At 45.0% G+C, this 23,707-nt stretch overlaps 2 protein-coding genes across 3 annotated transcripts in view; one reads left to right on the forward strand and one right to left on the reverse strand.

Annotated features, from left to right (window-relative positions):
- Positions 1–3,481: 3,481 nt before the first annotated feature.
- On the reverse strand, positions 3,482–9,563 carry LOC119167498 (general transcription factor 3C polypeptide 1). Its single transcript, XM_037418985.2, has one exon. It carries the CDS (start codon positions 9,422–9,424, stop codon positions 3,626–3,628), a length of 5,799 nt encoding a protein of 1,932 aa, XP_037274882.2. The 5' UTR covers positions 9,425–9,563; the 3' UTR covers positions 3,482–3,625.
- A 377-nt stretch (positions 9,564–9,940) lies between these two features.
- The window catches only part of Rat1 (5'-3' exoribonuclease 2 Rat1), a 125,493-nt gene continuing 111,726 nt past the window's right edge, over positions 9,941–23,707 (forward strand). For both annotated transcript variants that reach the window (XM_037418983.2, XM_037418984.2), the window contains exons 1-5: positions 9,941–10,077; positions 15,952–16,033; positions 17,697–17,824; positions 19,270–19,381; positions 22,356–22,529. In XM_037418983.2, coding sequence (XP_037274880.2) covers positions 15,959–16,033; positions 17,697–17,824; positions 19,270–19,381; positions 22,356–22,529 — 489 coding nt within the window. In that variant the 5' untranslated portion in view covers positions 9,941–10,077; positions 15,952–15,958. The remainder of the gene's footprint in view (positions 10,078–15,951; positions 16,034–17,696; positions 17,825–19,269; positions 19,382–22,355; positions 22,530–23,707) is intronic.

The raw sequence follows: 23,707 nt of genomic DNA on the forward strand, positions 1-23,707 counted from the left end.
TAGGGCTTGCTCGGCGGCCGATATGAGGAGGTTGGTCGGCGAAACTACGCTTCCGAGGGGGAGAAAGGGCGCCGGGGTGTCTTTGGATGCTTGTTTTCTTCTTTAGCGTTGACCTTGAGCGTTTCTCTGGCGCCTGGAATAGTCACAATCGCCGGAAATCCGCAGCGCACGCTTTTTCGGAGCGCTCGTTTGTGGCACATGCCAAGTACGCCCATATATGTTGCTTGAATTCTAAATCTGAACAGTAAATTTTAAAGCCACTCGATTCTTGGCCAATCCCCCACAGTGGGTATGCGCCACTAACAATTGGAGAACAACAACAACAACACACTGAATGGAGTATACTCACAATGGGGAGGAAAGGAACAAGAAAAGCATTTATTTGGCTCAGTTTGGTATAAACTATGCTTTCAAGTAGACTTTTGAGAATAATCTAACGAATACTCGATTTTGCGGGCTCATAATAAATATGCTTATAAATAAATTGCTACCACATTTGAACAATAATACTGAAACACTACCATACTTTGGCGTATATAAAAAGATAAAATGTGACGGACAAGCACAATTTTCCTTCAAAGAATTGAATATTTTTTCCTTTGGACTGATCAACTCCTAAGAAGCTGTTTTACTGGCTTTGCTATCATTTCTAGATACACCTCCTGACCTCCATGACACATCGTTACCTTGACAAAGCCAATGCACGCCAATTTGCTTATAGAAGTCTGGAAGCTGTTCTTTGAGGTTCGAATATTTTCAGCCAGCTGGAACTTTTCGTGAATGACGTGCAGATGAAGATATTCGTTTACGTTACTTACGATCACACGCACACACACACACACGCACGCACGCGCACACACACACACACAAACACACACACACTATATTTCGTGTGCAAAATGGCCTTGTTTTGTCGTGCACTTTTATAATGAAATTAGCGCATCACAAGTTGCGGCATTCAAGTGGGAACAGATACAACACGCACAGGCCCTGTGCATAACAACGCAAACTGGCCGCAACACATGGGCTCCGTCGCCACCATTTTGTGACAGCGATGACAATGCATCTGACTCCTCTGGTGGGAGTGCTAGTGCCAAACATATGGTAGTCGGTTTCATGCGATTATATTGCACAGACAATCTTTGTTCCCGTTTTCGCTTTCACTTGGCATCCCCCCCTTCCCTTGCATTTTTCTCTCTATCAAAGCTCTTGTGTTCTGTTCTCTTGTTGAGGAACAAATACGAAAGGAGAACACAAAAAGACACACGCTTTTTGTCGCCTTCTTTGCTGATAAAGCTGGCGCTTTCTCCACCTACTGTCTAAGGGTGAGGAAGATCCCAGCTTTAGACGCTGACCTTTCATTTCCACTTATCTCTCTTCCTTCCTCCACGTCGTAATTTGGTTAGTCTTTGCACCAGGAAGTTTTTTTTTTTTTTTCATTTTGCCTTCTCTTCTTTGTCTGAATGCCCCCACCAAGAGTATATTATGTTCCTTGCTCAAAATCCCTGTCATTGTCGGTCACTGCAAGAGTTCGTATTAACAAAAGAGGCATTATAAAATTACGTCCTAGGATTTTTTTTTGCATTGAGTCTATGGGAAACACAACATTCTCGTGTTCTTAAACAAGAATTTGTTTCAACAGAGTTAGCCTTGATGGAAGCTTACAGTTTTTTTTAACATGTCAAGAGTGCAATGATCTCTTTTGAAGCGTATTATCGTTACAAATATTACGAACTTAAATTAGTATGGGCTGAGCATGTTTGTTTTCTTCTTATGTGTTTAGGCTTTGTGTGCTGGTAAATCTATCTTAATGAGATTGGATTGATAAACTTTTATTTTTTTATTGGATAAACTTGTATTTTTCTTAATGAGAGCACTGAACACTTCTTGCATTATTTTGTGTTCATTTAAATGTATTATACACACATCCTCGAAAAGTATTTGCATTCCAAAGAAAATGTAGAGGAAAACTCCCAAGCATTTCCCCGAGGGTGAACATGGTTAAGTGCGAATGCACGGGGTGATGCTATGAGGGGTATTTATTAATTCGCACTATTATATTTATTAATCACACTATGGCGCCTTTATGGTGTAATGGTTCCTGGGAATCGCAATTTGATCACACGGGGGAGTTTACGTTAACTCACTGGCGAATGCCAACGGATTTTAACTTTACTCCCCCTCATAGCATCACCCCGTGCATTCGCACTTAACCATGTTCACCCTCGGGGAAATGCTTGGGATGTTTATTACTGATGATGATGATGATTAAAGTGTAATTAATGAATTTAAGTGTTGTTTGTCATGAAGCATTTGTACACAGATACATTATATACGAAGTATTATCTATTTACACTTCACGATTTTCGTACGATGCATTAAATGCACACATCGCGAGCGCGTCACACACACACACAAACTACACTACAGATTAGCACCTATTCGTGTTATCGTTGTAGCTGACGGTTAGTACCAGCGCTTTGTGATCCGAGAAATGTACGGTGAGCGGATCCGGCAAGACGGAGCGGACCGTACAGTTCCTACTGAACGCCAAGTCTATGAAGCCACCGTTGATCGTGGTCGGAAACCCGAGAGACAGACACGTCATCGAGTAATTGTTCAGCATGTGGTCAACCAACCAGCCATTGTCCTTTCTAACGTCCACGTTACAGTCACCCACCACCACAATCGGAACCGAGGGACGCGCGCGCACAGACTCACTCTCCATCGCCGCATCCATCTGCTCCAAGACGTCATCTCTCGAGAGGTTCGGGGCCAGGTAGACGGTCACAACCAGGACGGCATCGCCGGAGTAGGCACTGGTGTAGACTGACCGCTGCCCCGCGTGAGTCGCCTGATGCTCATGAAGGGGAGTCGAGGCGAGATGAGGCGCTCTTCCACCGGGTTCAGATCGGGGAGGTCCGCGGGACGAGGCGGGTACGCGTAGCCGTGGCTCTTGCTCAACGGCGGAACCCGCCCGGCCAGCAGGGACTCTCGGCAAGACGCACACACCCGGAACGCACCGAAGGGAGCCAGCCGCGGGTCTTGCGCATCCATGTCGTCGCATCGGTGTTCGCCCGACCATCTTCCGAACTCGTTCCAACGAACCCGCAACGCGTTCAACCTGTTGGTCTCGTTCCTCACGCCGGAAATGCAGCTCAGGTTGTTATCGAACCACAGCCGGTCACACACGGCGCAGCTGTGACCGAAGCTGCGATCCACAAAGTCGCGTTTGAAACGCGCGTCCGGACGAGCAAAGTCCAGGGCTCGCACCCTCTCCCGCGCGGCACATTCACTGGCTCGAACGGCTTCGGGAACGTCCACTCACCGTGCACCGCATCTCAAATCGCATCTCCCTTTAAATATATCTAGCAAGCATGCCCGCACATTCAGGCACTTAGTGAGTTTTAACATAGGTGACAGAGTGCTCTCCAGCCATTGTTAAGCCACTTGCATAGCCAATTATAATCGCACCAGTCGATTCACGCTGATTATTTTATTGTGTTTGTACAGGAGACAAAGGCACCTTTCAGGTAATCTAGAAAAGAATTCGTACGTTTCGTCGAGACAATCCTATGTTACACTGACACAGTGGGGCGCGTCGAGCACGCACTGTCATATTCAGCTATTTCTGGAAATATACCGCAAAAGCCGCAAAGTTCACAAGCGCATCAAGTGTTCCCGTATAGCAGACAACATCGCCTGTACAGTACGTGTCACTGGTGATCACTTGGCGCCGCTTGGAGAAAAGGCTGCACCTGGTTGTAGTGTCTGGCCTCATGAAAAATCGCTTGATGCAACCCAAGCTCTCGAGAATCCGCAGCAGTTCCAGCATCTGCACGCACGGCTCCATCTTACGGGAGAACTTGGATTTGAAGTCCTCTTCTCTCACACCAGGATGGTCCAATATGTAGGACAGAATCGCCGACAAGAGCTGCAGAAATGCAGGACGGTTCAGGGTTCCGTCAGGCTTTCGCCAGATTCTCGGAACGTACATTATCTTTTCGAATGCATCCACATTGATATTCTTGGTTATCGCCTCATAATAGGTTCGCTTCAGGCAGCTGCTGTTGCTGTCCCTCGCCCGACGACAGCCTGCATTCCTTGATTCGATTTCGTGTCGATCGTCGCGACTAGTACTGGGATCCTCGCTGCATCCTTGGCCGGCACTCTCTGAAGCATATGATGTCGAAGGTTCAGGACTTGTGAAGTCTTGTGGATTTGCTGCAGCAGTTGCTCTGCCGTCCACACCACTTTCAGCAGCCTTTTTCACTTCACTGCTCAATAAACTGGCAGTTTCACTCGTTGTTACCTTTCTCATTTTCACTTTCAGCGCATGCTCTTGTTCTCCCAGAGCCGAGGTGTAGGCACGCATTTCTTTGGGGATCTTGAAAGAGCGGATCACCCAAGGTTTGCTGTGCTGAAGTGCAACAAATCGAAGGCATGTCACTCCGACACGCAATATCATTTCTCTCTCAACCAAGAAATCAAGGTGAGATTCCAGGGTGACACTTCTCATGGTTGAACAGAAGGTGTCGTAGAGCTGAGCATAGGTGATGCCAAGTTGTTCTTTCTTCAGAATGACAGAGTAAATTTCAGCTCCAATCTGGGCCTCTTCCAGAGATTTTGCCGCCTGTCTGTAGGCATCTGTGATACTTTCTGCTGTCCAGCAGTGGTTCGCTGTATCCAAGCTATAGCAGACACGTTGTTCTTGCACAATCTTGTCATACAAAGGGTTACGAACTTTCAGAGCATAAGACTTGTCTGTGGGCTCCTCAAGGGTCCAGCCAGGGACGAGGTCCTCACTGGTGAGAAAGAAGTCTACCTTGCACGATTTCACAATTGCATAGTCCTGAGGGCGCAGAGTATTGAACCGAAGCACTTTTTTCATGTTATGCTTGAGCATGTAAAGGAATGAACGAGATGTTTTGACATTGCCGCCAGATGTCGCGAAGTTGAGGCTTTTCGCCTTGGTGGCCAGTGTGTCGCTGTTCTCAAAGATGTCTTCCCCCTGGGAGTCATTGTCTTCATCTTCTCCGAGTTCTTCATTTAGCAGGGGCACTTTCCCATGAGTCATGCTGGAGTCAAAATCAACTATTGCCTCAGGTACCTCCATAGAGTAACCGAGCTTCTTTGACAGCAACAGTGTGAAAAGCAGAGGTGCATACGCTGGCTCAATATCATCTTCAAATGTATATGACTCACCACTTTGGCGCTTGGCCAAAAGTTCGAGCATAAGTTTCCCCATTGAAGCTATGTGCTCTGGTGTGTAGCGCCGTGCCATTTCAAACTTGAACTTGTTAGACAGCGTGAATGGCAGCATGGAGAGGTTGAGAGAGATGTACAGTTTTTTGGTGTTTGGGTGCTTTTTACAGATGATGCCGTTGTGCCTCAGTCGAGCGGTCACAGAGCGAATGAGATTGTCCGGGTATTGCTCATAAATCTTGTAAAGTGTCAAGGACCAGTTACTCTTGCCGTCGTCAGCTGCGATTGAGGCCAGGATCACCATTGCAACAGAGCTGAAGTGTATGTCTACAAGATTTTGAGGCTCGGCAAAAGACCAGCTGTCCACTTCGGCGTGGCCCGGCACAACAACCTCGTAGCGGTTCTTCAGCTCACCAATACTAGTGGGAAGGGTGACCTCCCTGTGCCTCTCTTCTGAGCTCTTGCTGAACTTTTTCATCAGATGATTGAGGACAGTTCTGAACATAGTCACCCACTGTTTTTCATCTGATTTCACTGGCTTTGGACCATAGAACATTTCCATGAGCTCTTGGTCGTGCTGTGCTTCGCAGAGGAAGACCAAAGCATTAGCCTTGGTAGCTGGGTTAAGTAACATGAATCGCATTCGCCTCTGACAAGCTCGAGAGGTCTTGTCCTTGCTCAGTTCGGGAAAGCGCTCATTGAGGATGTCCCTAACTACAGTGAATGGCACCACCATCTTGTCCAAATGACGGTCCAGAAACCATGAACAAACTTTGCACATAAGCAAAACAATGTCCTCCTGCGATGACCACGAAACACGCATGGTCTTCATAGCCTTCAAAGCAGCTTGGTCTTTGTCATCATAGTAAGGTTTGCGAGCTGAGCAAAGCTTCCTTGGCTTGACAACCCTCAAAGTAATGTCAGACTTCTTTCGCTGCATAACTTTTTTCTTAGGCTGGTGCTCTACAACTTTTGTAGCTCCTTTCACAACAGGCACTGCCAATGGTTTGCTATCTGGTTCTTTCGGGTAGTAGACTGACATGCGAGAAATTGAACTCCGAGCCCTTTTATGGCTGTGTTTCTGTGGAAGCGTACTCCCAGTGTTCTTAGATGCTCTGTCTAAATAGCTCAGAAGTCTCTGGAAAGGCTTAGCACCATTTGGGCTTGGTTTTTTGTTTTCCTTAATGGATGTGTTCACCTTTGCAGGAATCTGCTCGGCAGGAGACCAGTTTCTTTTGAGATGTGCAAAGAGGGCAGAATCAAAACCAGCTGCTCCAAGCTGGTCGCCAGGCACCGTGCCATCATCTTTCTCCTCTCCAAATTCTCTGTTCTTGCAGGCTTCAATCATGGCTGGCTTCTTGTACAAATTCTGAAGCTCAATGGTTTGACCAAGTATTGACTGTGCCATTCCAAGAGGAGTGCATACGCATGTGCTCTCGACTTCCAGCCAGAAGTGCTCGACCTCTTGCTGAGTTCGAAGAAAGAATTGCTTAACGGGATACTTGATATCGGCCGACACCTGGTGGTAACCTGGGTTAGAAATTTTAGTGTCCTTGATGCGCAAGTTCCTGTGCACATAAAGAAAGACTTGGTCTTTCTCCTTAAGCCGCTGAGGGCCAAAAGTGATCATGCCCACAAATGCCAGCCTCTTCATTGTCTCATGGATGGAGTAGATGTACCTCCTAGCAAAGAGCAGAGCATTTCTCAGCTTGACAGGAAGATTTCGAACGAGGTAGTGACACTTGACCTTATCATCAAGGTACTCTTCGAGCCCTTCAATCTTATGCCTGATTGAGCTTGCAATCTTGACAAAGATGGAAAGCGGCAGCGAGAGAAGGACATCTGCAAACAAGACCCATCCCTCTGGCGTGCTCGGACTCTTTGACAGCGGAGGAACAAACATCTTCCAGCCAATCTCATGATGGTACTGTGTGGGGATCGAAGGATCTTCTGATGAACGGTCCTGGGCAGCACCTTCATAGCTGTATAATAGATAATGCATAAAGGCATAGCAGAGGTGCATCCTGCGGAACTTCGGCTGCACTCCGTAAAAGCGCCCCATGGCAGGGTTGTAAGTCATCTTGGAACAGGGACTGGGTTCGGTTACTGCTTTTGCTTCTTGCTTCTTAGGCTCCTTTGGTGCAGACTGGAAGAACTTGAACTTTGCCTGCTCAATGTGTGCCTTGACGATCTCGTCGTCTTTGGTGATAGATGGCATGCAAATCAGCTTGATGTCCTTCACATTATTTCCCAGTCTCAGGACAGTGTGGATGGTCTTGAGATAGCCACTGCTACAGAGCTTGGAGATGAGACGCTCGATAGACACCTTGTCCAGCTTCATTGTCGAGCCTTCTTCCTCTTCAATCTTCTGCAGGGCTCTGAGCAGCTTAGTGAAGTCCGAGAGCACCTTCTCCACCTGGACATACTCAATGATCCTGTTTGCCCTCGCAAGCATCTTGTGGGAAGGGAGCAGCCTTTGCAAGGGCTTTCGACACGGTACATCTTCACCGTTCATGAAACTTATGGAAGCCTGCGTACTCACTTTCCGGAAAAAGCACTCGCTGTTGGTTTCTACTGTGACGGTGGGCTGCTCACAAGGGAGAGAGCCTGTGCTGCTGCCGGGCAAGCTATCGCTGGTAGATGAGCATGAAGGAGCACTGTCTGCCCTCTTCTCGGTTTCTTCCCTCACCTCATTTACTGTGCTGGCACCTGCTGCTGCTGCCAATTCAGCTGCTTCCACTGCTTCTGTAGCTTGCTTTGTTCCTTCCTGACCTTCTGCAGTCTCCACCACTTCTGCTGGTGGAGTACCGGACTTGCGCTTCTTGGCAGGCACTGGCTCGACCCTTGGCTGCTCCAGCATGCGCTTCTTTTCAGCTGCAAGCTTTTTGTGCACCTCGGACTTTTTAGCAAACTCGGGGCAAAAGTACCTTAGCACACGCTGCTTGCCCATGTCCTCTCTGTACGGTACAATAAGCTGTCTCCTCCTCAACGCTTTCAAGATGTTTCTGGCCTCAAGCCGGGTAGTCATCATATCTATTGACAGTTCACGCATTGTCGTTCCAGCCAAGCCAGCCATGTATATCCGCTTGTGGGCCTGATTCAACCTCGTCCGGTCGTACACGTACCTCTGCGGGTGAAAGAAGAGGCCCACGCTCTTGTTAGTGCTGTCGTCCTCGGGATCTTCCTCTTCTTCCTCCGCCTCCTCGACGAAAGGCTTGACGAGCTCGCAGAATCGAACGATGCGCTGTTTGTTGTTCTTGTTGTACCTCTCCTCGCGGGACGAGTCTGGATAGTACTCGCCGTAAGGCACGGTGCGCCGTGTGACGTACTTGGATGCCGCGCCGTGGAAGATCTTCTTGGCCGACACGGTAGTAAGTCCTAGCTCGGCCAAAAGCTTGGAGGTCACCTCACGCCTGTTCGGTTTGCTGGCCAACAGGGCGCACATCTCGCGGGCCATTATTTGCGTTTTGGTCTTGACCTCGACGTAGAAGCGTGGCAGGTGGAGCAGGAAACCGAACCGGTTGTTACTGCCTTCTACCTTCAGGCAGAACTCCTGCTTGGTGATGAGGTTGCGCTGGACCAGTTGCTTGCGCAGTATGAACATGGTGGCGTGCGTCAGCTTGAACACGCGCATGTCAAGCTGCCCCTGCGTGGTCTGGCCCAAGTAACGCGAGCGGCCGATGCGCTCTAGCATGCAGTACTTGATGTCCGTCAGGTCCAAGTCGGTCATCGCGTGGTGGGGCCCAAGCAGCGCCCTGCTACGGGTGAACTGGTCGGCAACGATCACCAAACGCTTGTCCCACCGGGAGACGACGTCGTCCAGCGTAGGCGAACTCCGCCGGATTTCGTCGGTGACGTTGGCGCGAGTTTCAAACGTGCTGCACGATCCCATCAGACCGTTCTTGTTGATCATCTTAAAGGGGTACGGGTCCGGCGGTAGGTTCTTCGGCTCTACCACGTAACCCGTGTTGGCATCCACGTTTTTGTACCGGTCGTAGACGACGAGGTCTATACGGGGCTTGCCGAGGACGTAGAAGCTGAGTCGGGTGTCCGGGAGCAGTGAACGCCACATGAACGCCTTGGACTTGCTGTCCAGAGACAATGGGAAATTCGGACGCATCTGCAAGCGGACCCATAGCGCTTGTAGCGTGATGCCGTCCAGTCCTTCCAACGCTATCTCGTCGACGCAGCAAGCGTGGAAATCGTTTGCCGGCGTCATTATTTTTCGCGGTAGAACTATTGAAATTTATAACTGCGCATCACTCTTTAGAGCAGCACCTGTGACCGAAAGTTCCAAGCAGGCTGCATCAGAGCGACAGTGACTGCTTGTGCGTCGCCATTTTGATGTACACGGCTTGACTTCGATCTCGGATCGTAGCGGATTCTTAAAACTTCAAACTGAACCACTGTAGAATTATAGCGTCGTAACGTATACTTATTTACTGAATAAAACCAAACTTGTGTGTGAAATTACTTTTTTTTATTTTAGCGTTAATTGTCAGTGCTTATGTTATTGCGCAATTTAAATAATAAGTTTTACACAAAAACGTCATGTTGCATAACCACTAAGTCTTTTAGCTCTGATACACCGTGCTCTGATCTTTGCCTTTCTTTGCCTCTCTTATAGTAGAGTGTACTAAGCTTCTAGTGCACTCTACTTATAGTGTACTAGAACCCCATATGATAGTACACTATACCTCTCTAATCAATTTTGGCTTGCATTAACTGGCTCTGGCTGGCTGGTTGGCTTGTTCCACCGGGGTTCCGTGTCGCGGTGGTCGTAGCGTTGTTCGCGGTTATGCCAGTGGTGTAAGTTTGGACTGGATTATCTCGAAAAAGAACTGCGAAGGTTTGGACTCCCTTCTTAACCAGGTACGTGAAAGTGCGAACCGATGCGAGCGTTGTAGCCTGATTGGTCGCATGTTTTCTTGGTGGTTTTGAAGGGAAACCGTGTGTACAGTCGCGCAAGCCTCGCATTTGCGGGTTGCGGCTCGGGTGATTTGCTTTCTTTTTCACTTGCGTTCGCTTTGAAAACGGTAAACAAACAGCTGTTACATGTGAGACGTCGCAGATGATGGAGATATTCGTTCCGCGTGAGCTCGATAACTGTCACTTGTTTACCTAGCTGCTCCGTAGTTCCAGAACCGATAAACACTTAAGCAATAACTTATTTATGACGCACTGCATACCAAGAATCGGTCCAAGCACGACAGGCTAAAGAGGCAAGATAAAGCAGAATCACCAGTGTTAGCATGAAAAAATGTTACGTAAGACGGGGATCTTGGTTGTTAAGCCGTCTGCAAAGTAGTTCAAAAACCGACAGACATCTGAAAAAAAGAAAAGAAAACTTTTGTTTGTTGCATGCTGCAGATTATGGATTGGTGAAATCGCGACAGGCGCATGACGGAAGATAAAGCAAGAACACTGAGATGACATTTGAAAATATTGCGTAAAATGGGGATAATACAAGAAATTGGCACAAGTATCTACGTGGCGGCTTAGCTCCATTATAATACGTGGGAAAAAGAAAACGCTAAAACGTAATAGTTTGAGAAAAATGGGGCGTTAATTAGTAGTCATGGCGATGTGTTTTTAATGCTCACTACGGTTTTTAAACCTTATAGCTTACTCGTTGTTCTTAGATAAGAATACGAAATGCAGAACATTCCAGTTCTTGCAAATCTATCAGAGTTAGCCGAATACCCTTTTTTTTGTGTGTCCCTTATTGCTCATAAAAAAGTTTGAAACAAGAACACCACGCACAAACTATGGGGCCCAGATGCTAAGAATAACTTCGCCCTCCACGTTAAATATGCTAAAAGGTTTTGATATTTCTTGTTGCAGGCATACGTTTCATACTTTCTTCGTGAGCTAAAATTTAAAATGTTGGTTTTGAACTTTGTACTTTGATGTAGTTTTTTTTCTTTTGTGCTGTCATACTTTTTTTTACCGCTCAGCCGCTTGTACAGTGGCGGTCAGAATTTTGCGGATTTACTTATGATAACATCCCCTGTATTTTCCTTGGCATTATTGTCTGTTAGTTCTCATGTCTGAAAGCCTATATAGGTGGCACCATCTTGGTTGTGTCTTCTGATGTTGCCGTTAAGTAACCACAACACCCGCCTTTATCATTGAGGCAAGGTGGTGGAGCGGGCTAGTTGGTATTCCATACCGTAAACAACTGAAGCGCAAAAAGGTAACGACGGACTTAAGTAAACAACGAAGACAAGTGCTAGCTTCCAACTAAAATTTTATTACAAAGCACCAAGAGTATATACCTGTCACGTGGCATCAGAATCAAATCAATCAATGCACAGAAATAAGGAAAAAAAACTAACCAGCAGTGAATTTACATAAAAAACCATAAATTCAAGTTATCTTTTTTTTTTTTAGTGCGACAGATGGCTTGTTGATGCAGGTTTGATTTGCTATCGCCGCCGCTTCAAATGATGAGCCTTACACTCTCGTTAGAGTGAACAGCCAACACAGTTGTTTTATCAAACAACTGGTTTGTTCAAACTTATTGTTTCCGTATAGCTCCATTGCTTGGTAACCTTTTTTTGGCCCACATGGATAGGAAGGTTCAAAAACGCTTGCACGAGACAAATGTCGGCAAATACTTACTGTTTGTTGATAATTATTTGATTTTATTTACCTGTGATGATTTAATTTGCGAATCTTCCTTCTAAGAGGCTTTGACGCTGTTCAAAGATTGCCTAACACCACTCACTCTGACGCACGAGACCACCAAAAATGGATCCCTGAGGTTCTTGGACCTGAAGCTATCGTTTTCAAGTGTCCACATATGTTAGAGCTACGAGCCTCGTTCTAGAAAACCTTCGTTGCCTTTCGCCTCAGCTCATAGCAAGCTGGTCAAGTGCGATATTGTTTGTGCTTGTTTGCACAACGCACTCACGAAGTCATGGCATCATTCAATGCATGAAAGTTCCAGAGGACAGATAGCTCGTTTGAGAGCAACTGAGCATCCTAGCCACTTGCTGGTATCTGCATCAGAATAACTGCGAACAGACTCAAATGTCAGTGCCACGTGCACTGTTTCTCAGGCAGCCGTGAGTAAGAAGGTGGCTGTGATCCCATACTTGCACGGAATTTCACACAATTTAAGGATTGGTGAGAGGGCGGGCGTCTCTGTGGTATTTTTTGCGTCGAATAAGTTGTCGCAGTTATGTGCAAAAACTAATCCTGTAAGAAAGCCCCCTAACAAGTGCAAAAGTAAGCACCGGAATAAGTTTGTTCAATTTGTGAAGAAGGCAGTATATGAAGTACCCTGCCCCTGCGGTCTATGTCGGACAGTCAGGCAGATGCTTAATTGTGCGATGACTTGAACATAACCAGTGTGACGTCCCCGCAAACACGGACTGAACCCCGCTCCTTTCGAGATGTGTGCGCTCGTTTCTCAAACCCACGCATAGAGGGCATTCCGGAGTTAAGTACCAGAAGGATTGTTTCTATTATCCTCACGGACTCCCCCGCGCGGACACGAGGACCGGGCGGCGCCTTGTCGTCTACAGACGATGTGACAGAGTACAATAATCGGCGCGCACCCTTCAGATCTGTGGCATGGGGGAGCAGCATAACACCTTTTGTTGGTTCGGGGAAAGCGACCTTTGTGGCAAGCGCCTGTGCCGGGTCCATTATGCCTTTCCATCAGTCTCCGTGGCGCCAGGGCTCTTACTGCGTTCTGCGGGGATGGCCGCCCGCGACGGTGAACGACGAGGAGGCGGCGGCTGCGGAGAATTTCGTGGGAGACACCGAGCTGCATAGAAACGTTGAGACTTGGTCTCGACATTGGCTCACCAAGTACCGAAAACATCGGGACCATTGTTCGCCCGTAATTAAAGTGTCATCGGACGGCTCGCCCATCACTCTCCCTAAGGCTTGAGTTTGTACCTTGTTACTTGCTCGGCTTTGTTTGGGAGAGGGTTTTCTACTGGTGTAGGCCGCGGGGGCGGCCGCCGAAGAGGATACACTCGGACTGAGAAGAAAAGATATGCCGCGTGGAGTGGCGGACTGGTTTGGTGCCCCGGTAGGGCGGAGTCGGGTCCTACGAAAAGGGGACTACGAGACGAGCTGGAGAGCCGGAGAGACGATGTGAAGAGTCGGAGAGAGACGGAGCGTTGAGATTGAGATGGTAGAAAGACGGAATGGAAAACGAAGATAACGGTGCGAAGAGATAGCGATGAGGAGCGATGAGATGATGACTGGGGCAAAGACGGTACGATGAGGGATGAAAGTTGGGGATAGGAGGCGAGTGAATGGAGCATTCTGAGAGGCACGACGAAGGCGACGATGACGAAGACGACGAAGGCGCCGACGAATCGGACAATGACACCAGGAAGAAGCCCTGAGCCCCAACTTGAACAGCCAGCTCCGAGGCCCCCGTCAACATGGACAGTCTGTGAGACGAACTTCATCTCCCTTACTTAAATGAGCTTTGCGGGTAGGGATGCGGCAAATTGGGACATTGCGCGGTTTTGTTAATTAATGACTTTATCATCTGTGTCGTCGTGTGTTTGCTTTATATATGCATAACCTTGTGTTGTTACAAGTACTTTCTTTATGTGCCTGCCCTGTGTCGAATGTCGCGAGTGCTTAAATCATGTGTTATAATTTTGTGTAGTGGTTGATGTGCGCGGTTCTACGATGTTTGCAGTTAGTATTAAATTAAATGAACCAGTAAACAGAAACCGGTCGTAGCGTCTCTTACTTCCCGGCCCCAGCACGAATCCCTGGATGTGGAAAGTGATTGAGACACGTAGCCAAGAGGGAACCGGATAGAAAAAGGGTTGAGTGTTCTTCCCTCTCTTTGGCGATCGGTGGTGGCGTAGCGGGGGACGTCTCACCAGAAAGAGAAAAGGGGATCTGATAATGTCCTGACAACTCATTGCGCAGAATGCAAGTGCGAGCCACCGTTTGATAGAAGAACTATGTTGGCTACTCACACTAACGAGAGTGTAAGGCTCATCATTGAGGCGGTGGCAATACTAAATCAAAGCTGCATCAGCAAGCCATCGTCACACTAACAAAAAAAGAACTAGATTACTTGAACTCACTGGCACGTGGTTTTCATATGTAAATTCACTGCTGCTTAGTTTTTTGCTTATCTTTGTACATTGATTGATATGATCGTGATGTCACATGACACATATTTATTCTTGGTGCTCTGTAATGACATTTTAGTGGGAAGTTAGTGCTTGTCCTCATTGTTTCCTTAGTTCGTTGTTACCTTTTTGCCCTTCAGCTGTTTATTATTGGGTTTCCTTTATGTGAGAAAGCTCACATTTAAATGCAGGTGCTACTAGTAGAATACTGTGGAAGGTTCAGGAGAGCTGGGTGTCCTTCCAGTGCTCATTGTCTTTGTTTTGCATCATGATATCCGTCAATATACTATCATAGAGAGTCGTGAAAGGGCTGCAGTTTCAACTTGGCAGCCAAAATTTAGAAAGAAAAAGTTTTCCAACTGAGAGCACACAATGAGAAAAGGAAGTTTCAAGCTGCAAAGGATATCGGATGCGGAATCACAAGTAATTGTTCGGAACTTTAAAGCAGCAGGGATTTCGTAATGCCAGGCATGACATTGAGGAACACTTGAAGAAATTTCTGTCGTTGCTAAAACATCTTTTTTCCTGGCATTTAGTGTTAAAGGGACACTAAATAGAGCAACGATTTTTTGTGTATCAGTAAACTACAGTATTTTAATCCCGGAAAAACCATTTTTACTGTGACACAATGCTTGGTAAGCGGGAAAACACACGAAAAGAAAGTGCAGGTGGACACGTCACCTTGAAAGTTCCGCACCAAACACCATGACGCCATTGAGCCCCGCTGCGATGGTCTAGTGGCTAAGGTACTCGGCTGCTGACCTGTGGGTTGCGGGAGTCCTGGCTGCAGTGACTGCATTTTCGATGGAGGCGAAAATGCTGTAGGCCCGTGTGCTCAGATTTGGGTACACATTAAAAAACCGCAGGTGGTCGAAATTTCTGTAGGCCTCTACTACGGCGTCTCTGATTATCATATGGTGGTTTTGAGATGTTGAACCCCATATCAATCAAATGTTATCTATGATGCGATTGATTCCGAAAGAGTCTGCTGGGTCCTACGTAGCTTCTAATTGATGAAAGAGAGGTATGTTGTCATGTGTTGGTGTGATGGACTTAGCGTACAAACTTTCAAAAAACTTAAATTCCACAAAAGTACAAAATATGCATTCCAAAATTTTGGCATCATGCGGGAAGATGTCGGTATGAAATTCAAAAATGAAACTTGAACCTTGATTTTCTTCACTAATAATGAATAATAATGAAGTGCAACATGTGGCATTAGAGTTCACATAGTTAAGTGTGCTTACGTAAACTAAGTCATTGTTTCTCTTTAGTGTCCATTTAATACATTGTTCATTCCAGAAAAAGCCTGTTATACTAATCCACAAAATCTATTCCTCTGCATTCCAAAAATAAATGCCCTGACCAGTAAGCCTTCCGTTGAAATTAAGAAAAGAGGTACCATAAAAAATTGGTTGTCAATACTTTGGGTTTGCGATTTCAAACTTTGAAGCTTTTGTCCATGTTATTGTTTGCATGTGTGTGTTTTTAATTTTTCAAGTTTCTCTTATTTCTGGCTCTGTTCAGTATCATATTACAGATTGTCTCAGCTGCTCTCTCTTCATCCATTGTACAAAACTGAGTTTTTTTTTTGTTGTAAACATTTTTTTTTTAACCTTTGCAGGTAAAAGATGGGAGTTCCAGCCTTCTTTAGATGGCTGAGTAGAAAGTATCCATCCATAGTTGCCCACTGCGTTGAAGAAAAGGTGAGTTAGGTTCCAAGAAAAAAAGGGGGGAAGGTCACAAGTAAAAAAGGGCCAAGACGGCCAAGACTGGGTCAACTCTTTTGCCAGTTTAGATGAGTTTGACATATATGTTTTTAAAAGTTCATTTTATGAAATGTAAAACGTGGACGCATCTCTATTAGTAATGCCCTTCAAGATTTTTGGTCATCGTAAAGCACTTTTCTTGCAATGTCTTGTCTTTTCAAAATGAAAGTGATTACTCAATTTAACAATTGATAATTAGAAGTTAGCTTATTATACATGCATGTTTTCAAGTAGTGAGGCTTAAAGGGGCCTTGCAACACTTTTCAAGTATGATCAGAAAATGCCTCCGTTCGGCAGTCGAGGCTCCTTAGAACGTACGAGCCATGTATTATTGTGCACCACGCAGCCTGGAATTCACTATAAATTCTCAAAGTCAGCTAAAAATTGCTTTCTCTTCTCTCGACAAACGATCCTAAATACCCCAAAAATCGCTGCATGTCGGGCCACCGTCACGCCACTGGCAGATTTAAGCCCGGCATGCTCGGGAGTAACTGGGGCCACCACAAAAGGCTGTAACCTGTCTGCACATGCATGCACGATCGCTTTGAAAATCAACGCATTTGATGCAAAAAAAAAACAACGTTACAATGTGCCCAAGAGGTGCACGTGACGTATTTTTTCCCTCACTGCCATCCCTCTTTGCTTAGCCTAACTCTAGTGCTTTCGTCAGGACGGGAGAAAAGAGTAAGCAATCGTGCTGCGTGCGACAAATCTTTGCTACTCCGCTCATACTGAACAGAGTCTGAAAAGTTTTGCAGGGTTAAATTCGTGAGGCAGTAAGCTCCTTTACGGAATTAATTCTATGACTGCTTGGAAAATTGTTGCAGGTTCTCTTTAGGCATTAAACTTAGGAGGTGTATTTATGTTGTAATATTATGTACTCTATGAGTAACTTGTATTCCCCCCTGTAGTATTGTAGAATACTTTTATGTGAGTCAAAAAGTTCACATATCTTACTACTGTGTTATATTTTTTATTTACACTACATTTTCAACTTACTTTTGCTTACATTTAGCTACATTCATGTTCGTTGCCCCACTGTGGTGGTCTAGTAGATAAGGTACTCGGCGGCTGAATTTCCAATGGATGCAGAAATGCTGTAGGCTCATGTGCTCAGGTTTGGGTGCACGTTAAAGAACCCCAGGTGGTCAAAATTTCCAGAGCCCTCCACTACGATGTCTCTTACAATCATATGGTGGCTTTGGGACGTTAAACTCCACATGTCAATCAACCAATCTATGTTTGATGACATATGGACGTTTTATTCTTAAATGTGTCCTCTTATGTTTGTAACCAATCTAAGCTAGCATTTTAAAATAATCCAAAAAGCTCCTAAATCAGTTGCTTTGATTCATGTGGGATAGTGAAGATGCAGCCACCATTATGGCTTAAGTGCTGTCTCTCTGTCATCATTGTTGCACTGGTGAACGTGGAATTCAGCTGTGACCACGTAATTTCAAATCGTAAAAAGAAAAAAAATTTTCAGCCTGAGCAATTTGCTTCTAGTTGCTGCGTTTTTGTCTTTCATAAGCATAAAACAAAACTCCTTTGAAAGATTTGAGGCACATGTTGACATTCCTTCTGTTCTGTTTGCCTTTAGCCTCAAGTTGTCGATGGCGTCAAGATCCCTGTGGACACGACGAAGCCGAATCCAAACGATGTGGAATTCGACAATTTATATCTGGACATGAACGGCATTATACACCCCTGCTGTCATCCGGAAAACAAGCAAGTTACTTCTGTCGTCTTGTTGAGCTTTCTTTCTTGTTGTTTGTTGGCCATAAATTGAGATCTTAAACTTGGTCCTGAATAGTTGAGCTGCGTGGTGACGAATTTAAATCGTTCGTTTCATTTGCTAATCTACTGCATCTGTGCTCTTGGCAACCAGTTTACGATGAAATCGCAGTGTGCACATAAGACCAAAACAGAGGGAAGACGAAGGTGCTCTCTGTTTTGTGTGTCTGAGTTGCAAGCTGCAATTTATAACGTGGCCACCAACCTAAACAGTTTCTGTTACTGCTTCATATCTTGGTTAAAATTTGTGCAACAAGCTTGTAAAATAACTTCCTGTACTTTGCTTTATCTTGTGAACATTGAACAACGATACACTTTTTTTTGATGCTCTATAGTTTCCAACGATGAATTTTTCAGAACAAGCCGTATCCATATTAAAAGACATTGGATCCTTTTCTTTTTTTTTTTTCTGTCTGTCTGATTTCTCCCACGAACTTTTTTTTATTGTTGTTGCTGAATATAATGGTACTGCAATCAAGAATAATAGTAATAATCACCAGCCATCGCTTGAAGTCGAGCTTTGTGGTCAGTTATGGCCATTGCCTTAGCTGCTCCAAATTCTCAGCTGTACGCTACTTTATCAAGGAACTACCAGCCTACCTTTCAAGTTTTATTGTGTTGCTATCTTGGAAAATTGGGATTCATATGCAGGAACAGAAAAGCAAACTCATTGCTGTCAAGTTTTAGTAGCTGAAACTTTCAGGTATATACAGCACACATGAATGTATACTGACCAGAAATCTGTTACTGTGGCAAGAAAAATGTTGGGCAATCAAAAAATAATTTTAGAACTGTCTTGAATGACAGAAGCTTTTTTCCTCGCTGGCTTTGAGCTAGGCGTATAAGAGATTATGATGTGAATTTTCCGATGCATTTCGCAAATGCATATTTCAAAGTGGTTGTCACTCTCAAGAATTGATAAGTTCGTAATATTCACTGGCTAAAATTTATAAATGGTATTGCATATTCTATCATAGTCAAAAATGGTTGAATCAACTCATAAAATCTTTCTAAAAATAAATATACACTTTCATCTTCATGAATTTCTAGTTAACCTTTCAGACAAATCTTGCTCAAGCTGTAAAATTTCTATACACGTGCATCTACATGCTAACGGCTGCTTTTCAGGAACTCGCTTGACCATTCGAGATATTTGGTGCATGTTCAAGAACCCTAGGTAATCGAAACTTCCGGGGCCCTCCATTACAGCGTCTCTCATAACCATATCGCAGTGTTGGGACGTTGAACCGCAGCAGCCATTCGGGATACAAACTTCGTAGAGGAAGAGGTTTCTAGCTGCAACATCTTTTGATTGATTGCTTTGTGTACTTATTGCTAACATTCTTGCTTATTTATTGTTTTTTTGCATCTTCATGCAGGCCTGCCCCTAAAAATGAAGATGAGATGATGGTGGCCATCTTTGAATACATTGACCGCATCTTCAGCGTTGTCCGGCCTCGGCGCCTGCTTTACATGGCCATTGACGGAGTGGTGAGATCTGTTTGGCACTTGCCATTCTATTTAGATAGCCTGTTCAATGGCTTTGCCTCTGGCTTGGTGCACAGTACTGGCAAAATGCCTGCATTGTTTAGCTCTTTGTTTGATTGCATTCTCTCTTCGTTTTATAACTTTTTAAATTCAAGTTCTAATGTGTTCAGATTAAAGTGCAAGGACTACCTAGAGAACTCTAATGCATCATGTTTTACTTGAAGTTTCCCCTGTAATTTGCGAGGTCTGTCGTGCTCGGGGAGCAAGGGACACAGTAGCCCGTTGTGAAAATTGACGATTAGGAATAATTTGCCCCTTTTTGTAAACAAGCCTCCTAGCCCATTTATGCAATCGGAGGCATGTTAATTCAACACGCTGTGAAATCAATGCACCAGTTAATGAGTGAGTAAAGGTTGGTTTCTGCCAGAAAAAGAAGATTATGTTGTTTGCGTTCAGAATTAATTCAGTTTACTTAGGACGTGGACAAAGTGATGAAGACATGCATTTCGTTCAATTTTTAGTTGCCAATTGGAAGAAAGTGCTCTGATTTTGACTGCTTTTATAATAAGCAAGGTGAAGCAGAGCCTTTGGCATGCAAAGGCGTTCTGAATAGTGCTGATAATGATCACAAAATTGTTCAGTTCGAACACAATGGTAAAAGGGGTGGTAATGATACTAAAGTAATACAGGTAAATCTGGATATAACGAAATTGATAAAATTTCTGGGAAAATTCGTTATAGAAAGGATTTCGTTATATGCAGATTCGGTTTGGAAATTCGGAACGAAACGCACAAATTAAAAAAAGAAAAGGGATACTGAAGGCAGAGCTAACCCAAAACACTCATTTTACAGTAAAAAAAAAAAAACTGTAGTATTATTGCGATAGCAATTTTATGGATGCTCTCGGCAAGTTATTGCCGTCGCTGCGGTGTTCAGTAACAAGTCCAAATTGATAACATGCCCCGCGCATCGAAACTTTCACGAGCGGGTAAAAGCGCGCGAGCGCAGCTGAAGCAGAGGTGAAATGAGTCGGCCCATCCCTATCGCCTGGAAAGTGCATAAGAAAATATCTCCCGCGTGTTACAACTGCCGTCGAATGCTCAAACAGAAAGTAAACTACCCATCTTAAACGAGCATGAGACAACGCAGTTGGGAGGGAGGGGAATCGCTCGAGTAGTAATAATGAACTTGGATTTTAAGGGCGTTTGTGATCGCTGGCGCGCTGGCTATCTCGGCGTGTATGAGTGCGGCTTCAACGCGAAGGGACTGTGGGTAAACAGCACTTCCCCCTGGAGCGGCCGTATTTGCTCACGCCAGCATTTAGTAGGAGTTCCACGGTAACGGATCCAAAAAAATTGGCTGCCAGCCTTACTTCTTATAATATTACATTTTTTTTGCTATTGCATTCATTGCATTGCATTTAACTCGTCGTGTTGTTTCCAGCACTAATCGGCCTATTGCGAAAGCTACCAGCCTGCGAACTCTCAGGGCGACGCAAGATGGAAGCGCGTGACGAGTGGACCTCCGAATATCCGTCGTCACCGTGGTCTGACATCCCCTCGGTGGTGATGACACGATTGTCCAAAATTAAGAAAAGTCGCAGTTTCGCTGCAAGGGTGAAGCAATGCAATAGCAACAATTTGGAATTAACGCTGAGATCGGCAAGCATATAAAAACATGCAGCGCGCTTCTCACGCACAAACGATGCAAGAAAACAACAAACACAAGACGATAGAACTAACAAAGTTTACTGCTCGACACTTAACGCGCTGTTCAAACTAAAACAAGGCACGAAACGTAATCACAGGTACAGATATGAGTGTGAACCAACCATGTACCCCAGTTAATTGTTACTTTGCTGTGTTTGAAAAGCACACTTTTTTTGCAAATAGCGCCTGTCCTGCGTGCGAAGTGATGTTTATGCGCCCGGCAACTAAACGCAATCGTTCCAGTCAAAGTCGAAGGCTCGCGATTCTCTCCGTCGAAGGATAAGCGCTGTATAAGCACTGTATAAAGATGATCATGAATGCACCGAAGCAGAGCTGTGGGCAAGCAAATAGGCTTTGAATGTGGATTATGAGGGCGAATTTGAAAGCTTTGATCATGAGGATGAATGTACTAATGATGGCAATAATTAAAGGGATCATGAACGCATTGAAGCGAAGCTGTTAGCAAGCAGTACCTCCTGAACGATTATGATGATGACACTGATGATGAATATGTTCAACTGATGATGAATGCTTTGATTGTTATAAGCAATGGTGATAATGATTTCCGCATTGAAACTTGCCAAGCAAAGTCGTCGTCTCCGATGAAGAAAAAGATGTACAAGTGGGCCTAGTGTAACTAGTATTCCCAGCGTATGCACGTAGGGTATTGTTGTCTTCTAGAAATGAAGCTAAGTTCTCCTGTTTCTCGGCTTATCCCCTTCTTCGTCTACGTTGTTAGGACAAATATGCGAAAATATATTTTACTTCCACAGCTGCATTGGTCGTGTGATACAACGGGTTAAATGAAAAATTGGTCATGCTTTGTAGAATTTCCCGTCGTTATTATCGGGCAAAGAAATCTCGGCATTCATATTTAGGTTAATCCAGGCATGTGGGCGATTTCGCCCCCAATTCTATGTATTTTTGGGGCAGTTCAGTACATTGGGTTCTAAAGCTGGACAGTTGGACATTGAGGGACACCACGTAGACATTGTTGCCTTCGATTATTTCGTGTTTATAGTGGCGTGCAGGTCCCGTTGGTGGGAAGGCGTGTTATGAACTGCACAAAAATGCATTCAAGCATCGTATGTTCCCATCATCTCTGAGCCCCCTTTCTTTGTAGTGTTGTTCTACATTGTTTGAATGTTTTTTGTATATCTTTAAACTGTTCCCTCGCAATAATTACAAAGGCAGTAATATTTCAGAACTTGAGGGGATGTCAGTGTGGGAAGCGCACTTTTTCTGTTTTTCTTTTCCTGGTGCACAGGCTCCACGGGCCAAGATGAACCAGCAACGCTCTCGACGTTTCCGGGCCTCCAAGGAGTCCGCAGAGAAGGTTGAGGAGATGAGCCGCATTCGCGCGGAGCTGAGGGACCGGGGACTGCCTCTGCCGCCTGAGAAGGACAAGAGCGAGCACTTTGACAGCAACTGCATTACGCCGGTAACACTGTTGTCTTTTTTCGAGGTCAGGTATTGCAGGGCACTGTGTAAATGACTCTGTGGTTTCTAATGCAGAGTTTTACATAATATTTGAAATTTTGCTGCTATATTGAGGTTTAATGTATTCGTAGCTACAGTATAACTGTGCAAGATGTGTCTAATGAACAGTGACTTAGCATGTCATGACAATGAAGTAGTGAGCAGTAATCGTGTTATTTAATGAGTTAACTCTATATTGAACCTGCTTGCATGCAGTTCAATGATTATGCCCTGCACTGTTGTCCGTTGCTGCGGTGTTACTTGTGGGTCACGCACATCAGCAACTCTGTCAAAGTTACGCTGCAACAGTTAAAATGTACAAGTAATACCCTCCTTAGCTTCATTTCTGGTTGGTTTCATTAGATTGTGTCTAACGAAAGAAATGAGCCCTCGATCGATCCCCGTCTTTAGATGAGCCATACATGAGTCATTATAAACTACGGCATAATTGTTGGCGCTCACATATGTTGCATGTTTTATACGCACGCGACTCCACTGATTACAGATAGCATTGCCGCCTATTGAATCGGCAATAACATCAAAAGAGTTTTCGGTGCGTAAAATGCAGTGCACTTATAACGATGTTCAAGAGCCAAAGAAATTTATTCGTTATAACCGATGATTGTTATAAGCGGGTTGACAAAAAGAGAGATTAAAAAAAGTGCCGCCATATCCACGAAGTGAATGATGATGAGTGGGCGAAGCGTCGGAGGTAAACCTGGTAAATCACGAATCCTCCATACATTTTGCCCACTTGATTTTATTACAACGCTCCCCCTAGTGTAAGTTGTGGCACTAAATCGAGCGATTGCCTTCCACCAATGACACGGGCCATATGTGACATCATTCCTATTTTATAACATCTCACATCTTTGGATGGATGGATGGATGGATGGATGTGGCTGTACCCTTTTGATCGGGCGGCGGCTATCGCTACCTAGCCGTGATACTTAGTGAACTAACCATTACATTTATCTTTTTTTTTTCCTTTAAAAAATGAAGTTGAGGATTCGTACTTCGCAGTGAATCAGGGTTTAATTTTCACTCGTGCCTTGACTTTAGCCACCAATCAAATAACCTCCTTCTAGTTAGGTCTACCCGCTTAACGTCTATTTTGCCCTCGCTGTCCCTAAATCCCAG

The sequence above is a fragment of the Rhipicephalus microplus genome, chromosome 6 (genome assembly GCF_043290135.1).
Source record: "Rhipicephalus microplus isolate Deutch F79 chromosome 6, USDA_Rmic, whole genome shotgun sequence".
Taxonomy (NCBI): domain Eukaryota; kingdom Metazoa; phylum Arthropoda; class Arachnida; order Ixodida; family Ixodidae; genus Rhipicephalus; species Rhipicephalus microplus.